The sequence below is a fragment of the Ascidia mentula genome, chromosome 3, assembly GCF_947561715.1.
Source record: "Ascidia mentula chromosome 3, kaAscMent1.1, whole genome shotgun sequence".
NCBI lineage: Eukaryota > Metazoa > Chordata > Ascidiacea > Phlebobranchia > Ascidiidae > Ascidia > Ascidia mentula.
Genome location: NC_138568.1, coordinates 14,142,375 through 14,150,399, shown reverse-complemented (window position 1 = coordinate 14,150,399; position 8,025 = coordinate 14,142,375). Strand labels below are relative to the sequence as shown.

At 37.0% G+C, this 8,025-nt stretch overlaps 1 protein-coding gene and 1 pseudogene across 2 annotated transcripts; one reads left to right on the top strand and one right to left on the bottom strand.

Annotated features, from left to right (window-relative positions):
* Nucleotides 1-1,301: 1,301 nt before the first annotated feature.
* LOC145893847 (uncharacterized) lies at nucleotides 1,302-2,512 on the bottom strand (annotated as a pseudogene). Its single transcript, XR_014401521.1, has 4 exons — nucleotides 2,262-2,512; nucleotides 1,844-1,963; nucleotides 1,609-1,754; nucleotides 1,302-1,505 (listed from the first exon to the last, which is right to left on the bottom strand). The product of XR_014401521.1 is annotated as an uncharacterized LOC145893847 (transcript).
* A 685-nt stretch (nucleotides 2,513-3,197) lies between these two features.
* Nucleotides 3,198-4,420, top strand: LOC145893846 (uncharacterized). The gene is made up of 3 exons (XM_082982211.1): nucleotides 3,198-3,409; nucleotides 3,470-3,710; nucleotides 3,777-4,420. Exons 1-3 carry the CDS (start codon nucleotides 3,236-3,238, stop codon nucleotides 4,139-4,141), a joined length of 780 nt encoding a protein of 259 aa, XP_082838337.1. The 5' UTR covers nucleotides 3,198-3,235; the 3' UTR covers nucleotides 4,142-4,420.
* Nucleotides 4,421-8,025: the final 3,605 nt, after the last annotated feature.

The window sequence follows — 8,025 nt, the reverse complement described above, 5'->3', positions numbered from 1 at the left end:
TGTTTAATATCTTCAAATTTTCTTTTTGTCTGTTGTAAGAAGGAAATAACTGTGGTTTTAGTTCGGATTCTATGATTTGAAAGTCATCATTTTCCAAGTTGTCTGCAAAAAAATTAGCATTTACCTGCTTCAGCTAGTTGCCCAAAATTTGAAGAAATTCTTACCAACAGATATCTGAAGAACTTCACAGCTAGTATCGCTGTCAAATGCAACAGGGGTTGTAACCAAAAAGTGGCACGGCCCACGTGGCACCAACATGGCACGCATGTCACCAAATTTTTCCCACGTGGCACCAAAATGGCACCTTTGTGTGTTTTCTGTTTGCACTACTAATCCACTGCATGCTAAATCGATAATATAGTCTACAGTTGTCATTTGCACTAAACGTTAGGGCATTTCATCAGTGCGGGAAACTTTGTTTCAACAAAAACAAGATTTAACAAGAACTTTAAGCTAGGGTTGCAAGGTGAGTTTGCTAAATCGTTTTGCTGTATGCCTGGTCGGTTGTGTGAATACAGATGCAAACTTTACCAATCCATGTTACAAATTACAGGTAGCTTGGATAGATTTTTCCAACACGAGGTCATTCCTGTCACATTGTTGACCAGTATTTGCAGCCTAGCTATTGAATTTGGCCAGCTGCCACGATATACATCAATGAAATGTATTGTGTTTACACATGCTTAACTCTTTTTTTAAATTACAAAAATATTCGGCATCCTGATTTATGTGTGTACATTTTGTTTTCTCCACAATCATCTTCACTCTGTTAAAGCATAAAGTGTGTCAAACTATCACACACAATTTTGACCATAAGTTACCTCCATTAAGCTCTTGTCAACATCACGGTCATGTTTTGTTTTCTCCACAATCGTCTTTACTCACTTTACTTTGTTTTCCAAGCGGCAGTTGCCTTGCTAAAATTCTTCTGTCTGAAAATAAAAGTCCACATGTCAAAACATCATTTTAAGAGATAGAATAGGAGATCATGTTAAGTTTTACACCTCTGATTACTGGAATTGCATGGCCTCCATTGTCTATCGTTACTGAAAACCTTTTTTCCTGATGTATTTGTTGTTTACATTTTTATTTTGCAAATGAATTGCGAATCGACTCACAAACATAAAATTTATGAAATTCATTTCACAGAATGAGTATCTGCATTAATAGAGGAGGTTTATTGATTTCTTGTGTCATGCAAACAATTTATACACAGTTTTACCGGTCTTTCGACATGTCAGCATTTTTTTGCTCGCATATACTTGAATTTATTGTCAAGTTTGTATTGTTAATATCTCGAAAAGCTTTGCAAGGGTTTTTTTTCTTTGATTTCAAATGAAAGCTATCAAATAAGCTGTAAAACTTCTGGGATGAATGGCTTGTATCGATTTCCACAACTGGAAGTAGTCCTTTTCTAATTTTAAGTTGCAGTCATTTCATTCATAGAGCATCCCATGATAAGTTGAAAACATCCCGGGACATCTCCTCTCACCATGTAGAGCAACCTATGCAACATGGTTTAAACCCCAAAATTCACAATTTACACCACTAAAAAATTTTTTTTAAATGTTTTGAGAATGAAATGTTTGTTATACAAAAAACAACAACCTGTGATGCAATGTCACAAACCACTACTTTTGGCCTGTTGTCAAATGACAAAATGCCATCTATGTAATCTCGTGCACTTTCTTGACGAAGAAGGTTTTTCATGTAAACACAGATGCCATGAATGCACCTAAAATGCACAATACCACCTAAAAAGTTTTAACCCCATTATAGCAACATGGCTTTTTCCCTAGTACCAGTTTCTTCACAACAAAACATTATTCACTCACCACCACACCACCACACTTTTTTATTCCTTAAATAGAAGTAATTCAGTTAAATCATTTATGGCATCTTCAGAACTACCCTTTGTGATTCCAAAAACTTTACATAGCTCCTTCAGTTTTTGTGCTGTAACCTACAACACATTATCAATTAGGAGTAAAGTAATTGAGTTTAGATCTACTTTATTCTTTATACATAATATGATACAACATAACATTAATAAAGAATGCAAAGCTCATTTTGAATGCTTTTATACATACAGCTTGGGAGGAAAACAAACAATTTAGAATATCATGAGACAATTGTGGTTCATGCAATTGCTGGCTGTGTGGTTTTGCATCATTAAGTGATTTTCCTTTTTTAAATTCAGTGTTGGGAATCTTTTTCCCTTCTCTGGAGTTTTCACCAACTGTTTCGTATGAAATTTGTACCTTCCATGGATTTTTTGAAGACTCTGCAAAAGCAATCCAATCCATGACTTTCAAACAAACATTTCTTATCACATATCTTTAATCTTCGTATACTCATGTTTGCTGTTGCATAAGTACGCTATTTTAACATAACAGTTAAGCGAAATGCGGTGCCATGTTATGGATTGCTTTGAGGTATTACAGATGCTTCTTGTCACAGTTGCAAGTGTATTTATTATTAAATACAAAACTTATTACTGCATCTATCTGCTTAGTGCTGCACAGCTGCTCATTTCTAACACCAAACTTTGGCAAATAACAAATACATTGGTCCCATGTTGGTGCCACGTGGGAAAAATTTGGTGCCACGTGGCCCGTGCCACTTTTTGGTTACGAACCCGCCTCGTCAAATGAGTTGTTCAAGGGCCTGAACTGGGCTGGAATTAGTTTTGCAATGGGTATATGTGGTTTAATGTGAATAATTGCCTAATTACAAATGATTACCTGCGATTTTGGCAAAAATCTCCATCACCTCAGATGGTGGCGGACCACCACCTGTCATATTTGATTGGCGCTTAAATAGAGCCAACTCTTTCTTTGTACGTGATTTTAAGTTTTTTAGTTGTTCTGGGGCGGCATTATGAACACTTGCTCGCTCGCTAAGTTAACGAGCTCGCTAAAATAATTTTTAGCGAGGACTTAACGAGCGAGGAACTCGGTAACGTATTTGGTATTACGAAGTGTCCTCGCAAACGCCTCGCTAAAGCCTGACGCAAAAACGAGAGAATGCGTCAAAATCGTGAGAAAAAAGACGTCTGTCTCAGCAAAATTAGGAAGTCGCGCTATGCGACATCTTACGGAAGGCTTTTTGTGTTGGTAGTTGAGCTTCACGTGGACATTGGCGGCATTGTTTTGCAAGTTTTATGACGAATCATTTTATTTCTTGTGTTTAGTTATTGTGTAAACTGTAGTTTTTTAAAAAGTAGAAATTGATTATGGATACAAAAAGCAGTAAAACTGTAAAAAAGCGATCTCCAAGATGGACAGCTGTTGAAGTAGAAGCATTAGTTAATGCAGTGGAAAAAAATGCAAAATGCATTCTGGGTTCATTTTCACCAGAAATTACAGTTGCTTCAAAACAACAAGCTTGGAAAGTAGTAACAACTATGGTAAGATTTAAGCAAAATATTTTTTTATTACTGCTCTACATAGATTATGATATTTTACAGGTCAATTCAGTCAATATCAGTGGTGTTAATCGCACAATTGATCAGGTGGAACATAAGTGGTGGGATTTAAAAAGTGTTGCAAAAAAATCAGTGTCGGAATGGAAAAAAGAATCAACTAAAACAGGTGGTGGTGTCAACAAAGCTACACCACCTTCGGATGTGCATTATCAAATCATTAACATAATTGGACAACAAGCAGTGTATGGAATAAAAGGTGCATCATCACTTGAAAGCAGTGACAGTTAAGTAACATTTGTTATGTTACATTGGTTTGTGCACTTGTAATGCTAATTGTTTTTTTTTGTAGAAAGTGTTTCCCAGTTTGCTACTACTAGCCAAGCACCTCAAGATGTTGAAGAACCGGTTGCATTCACATGTTCAACTATGGATGACAGCCTTTTTGAAATAATTCAAGAACCAGTGAGCCCTGCATCATCACACTCCGAAGCATCATCACAACCCAAAGCAAAGCGCCGCCGTCGTGATCCAGAAAAGGACATAGTTGATATACAAAAAGAAATTTATGTCCAAATATCAAACATAGCTATAATTCAACAGCAACAGTTGGAACAAATGATAATAGCAAATGATTTGCAGCGACAAAAGTTGCAGTTGTCTGAAACCAGTAAAGTTGAACTAACCTGCAGTCAACCCTTCACAGTTGATGATTAGAACTAATTTGCATTTTCAACAATATGCTTCTTTCTGCATGTGTTTTTCAATTTTCTTTTATTCACTGCTGGTTTTAAAGGTCCAAATCTGTGCAAGTCTGTCAGGGTTTTATTCATTCTTGTTCACTGTTTTTCATTACCCTACTTCATTAGTTTCAAATTCTTCACTGTTCTTTTCACCTACCTTATGACTTTCATATTCGTTCAGTATTCTGTTACCTACTTTTTCAAGTTCATTTCTGTGTTGCTGTGCAGCCACTTTTTTCAATAAACAAACGCAAAAACATTTCACAAACATGACTTTATTGGAATGTAGAAACAATGGAATCTCTCACAGTACTACCTTGTAAGTCATGAATTTCATTTGTTGTGGTGGTGTCAAGTAGTGAATCTATGTCAGCATTTGCTGGCAGTGGTTGAGGCAGTGGCACATTGTGAAGGCGACAAATATTGTGCAGAATGAAACAACACATTGTAATTTTACAAACTTGTAAAGGTGAATAACATAACCTTCCTCCTGTGTGATCAATAACTCTCCATCTCTGTTTTAAAACACCAAATGCCCTAAACAACAAAGCTTTATTATCATTTATGTTAATGTTATGAGGTGCAAGACAAGTGTAACTTACTTCTCTATAGTTGACCTTGTTTGTTTGTGAGCCTTATTATACTTCTGTTGTGAAGGGGTACTTGGATGGCTAAGAGGTGTCATTAACCAAGGTTTTAATGGATAACCACTGTCACCCAGCAAAATGTCATCGTGATATTTTCCACTCTCAAACTCCTGGTACACATTTGATTGTCGAAGAATGAATGAATCATGACATGAGCCAGGCCACTTGCATACCACGTCCAGAAATACCATATTGGCGTCACATATAGCCTGCAAACAGAATTTGAAGTCAAAACCAATTTATCTCAAGGGAAAAGTATGCAACTTGCCTGCACATTGATGGAATGGTAACCCTTTCTGTTGACAAAGAGATGTTCTTCCTCACTTGGTGCAATTATGGGAATATGTGTTCCATCAATGGCCCCTATGACGCCAGGAAACCGTGCAATTGAGTAAAAGTGTTGCTTTATCATTGTTGAAGACATCCTGTTTGGCATGTGGATGAATTGATGTCGTTTTGAAATCAAACTATCCATAAATCGACTTAGCACTACGCTGACAGTTGGTTGTGAAACATTAATATTGTCCTTGGCTGAATTTTGAAAGCTTCCCGATGCCAAAAGTTTTAATGATATCAAAACTTGTTCTTCCACTGTAAGACATCTTTTACTGGCACTCTTTGGCTTCAAATCTTGGTGCAAGTGGTTGCACAATTCCATTATCACAGCTTTGGGCATTCGATATTCTGAAATTAATTCTAAATCCGACATTTCCATGGGATTTTGTCTTACCTTTTTTCGTTTATATGAGCGTTTAGCGGCAAAATAGACAGCCATTATTAATTGCCGACGCAGCTGTGCGGCTTTGTCCGGAATATTTTGGCGTTAGCGAGTGGTCTCAGCTCCTCGCTACTTAGCGAGGAGTTTAGCGAGGTCCGGTTAGCGAGACGGGGGTTCGTAATACCAAATCTCGACTTAACGAGGTCGTGCGTCAATACCGAGCTCGCTAAACTTAGCGAGATGTGTTCGTAATGCCGCCCCTGATGTTCTAATTTGTCCGAATAGGTTTTCGTTAATTTTTTTTGCTTTCTATTTCGCCTATAAATTCTTTCATTAACAACACCAATGTGTTTTTTCAATTTCCGAGAACTGTGGAATGCGTTCCATATTATCGTTGTAATAAAGGCTAGAAAGAAAATGCACCAGTGCCAGTTAAAACAAATTATAAATACAGCTACACATTTTTAAAAATACCGTACCTAAAATAAAATTAACGAATTGCCAACTGTTTGCAACAATAGTTCCACTCCGGCGCTCAAGAAAGTAAACAAAACCTTTGGCCTTGTTTATGACCCTGTTGTCACCGTCGCGCAGACAATGAGTAAACCGTGACTTTTTTTTAAAAGGACCGAAAATTGGGCTTAATCCACCTCTAGGGGTGGATCAACTTCGCGGATCAAAACGCGTCATACTGATCGGGGTTTATGAACACGGAAAATACTACTACACCTGGTCACAAAGTTTTTTCCAAACTTGATCCACATATAATTATGTGTAAAATAATAATAATTTTATTTTTTCCCGTCGTGATAGCAGTGTATAATGCGCTGTAAACATGTGCAGTGAACTGACGAGAACCGAACAGCTTTGAACCGTAGGCGGTTATCGAGAAGCTGCCGGGAGAAGGTGGAGGTATTTACATATTAAAACAAAATACAACACATAAGCATGAAAAAGAAGAAAGTGCAAGGCAAAAACTTGCGTACACTAGAAAACATTTGCGACCCAATCGTGGTGAAAGAAATATTAAGGCATGTGCCATGTGAGCAAGTGCCCCTAGCAAAATGTAATTAGTTAGGTGATTTTGCCGCAAGCCCAAACAGACCGCGAGGAATGTTTACAAAAAAGCACGTGGCGTTACTTGGCGAGAAGATATTCTTTCACAGCATGTTTGAACCCGGTGATGCTAAAATTGTTGATGGTTTTGGGCAATTTATTCCACACAGCAACACAGTTATATTTTAATGACTGTTGTGCACGTTTGGTCCTAACGCGAGGAAGAAAGAAACTGTGAGAAGTAAAACTTCGTGTATGGTGTTTGTGTACTGTAGATATGCTTTAAAAGTATTCATGAAATGTGTTGGGTAAGCGTTTGTTTGTGAACAGGTGCATAAATTTTGCCAAATCTAGTTTGTTTGTAGAGATTTGCAGTGTTGCAGCGATAAGGACTGTTTGTGACGTGTTTGCTGAGAGAGTTTGTGCTTTAATTTAGCTAGGACACCAATGCCTTTGGCCAAATCAACATGTTTTTTCCAGGTGAGATCGTGATCTATCATGATTCCAAGATATTTGGTGAATTGTACTTGTTCCAATTGATGACCATGGAGTGTTAGATGGAAGGTAGATGTGGATTTGTGATGGTTTCCAAACAACATATACTTCGTTTTGAGAAAATTTAGAGAAAGTTTATTTGTATCAAGCCAATTTTTCACTTCCTTTATTTCCTTGTTTACAGATTCTTGCAGGGTATGTAGGGTTTTGGCTGACAACCAGAGGCAAGTGTCATCCGCAAATAATCTGGTGTTGAATGAAGTGGAGTTCGGCAGGTCATTTATGTATATTAAGAAAAACAGGGGACCAAGGATTGAACCCTGTGGGACGCCACATGAGATGTCTTGCAACGTTGATCTTTCTTGATGCACCATCGTATATTGTTTTCTTAGTTGCAGGTAGCTTTGAAGAAAATGGCAAGTTGTCCCTCGAAAAAAAGTTAAGAAATTTATTCCGTAACACGTAGAATCTGGTTTTTGTGTACAGTTGCAAGGGCTTTAAGCTAAGAAATTCATTGCGTTCAACGTACACTCTGGATTTTCTTTACATGACTTTGAAGGTTTACTGTGGATGTATTTTCATCTTGCTGTAATACTAAATTGTATTTCAATTTTGACATCTGACAATCTTTTATTGTTGTTGTTCCACTTCTAAGAAATGGAAGATAAATATGTAAATTTGTTTGTAGATTTAATTTGGACAATTTTTTAGCAGCCAGTTAAGAAATAACTATGTATTTCATGACATATTTGCCAAATGTTGATGTTTTTAATAATTTGTTGACAATTGCCAAAAAAATATGACATGTAAAACAGGTTTATTGTATTTTTGGTTCATGAATAAAAAGGTTGTCAAAAATGAGCTTGTTAAAATTTTTTTACTTTTTGGTGGGTTTTTTTGATGACCGAGAGTCACGTCATTGCCGAACTTGCATACCTGTGC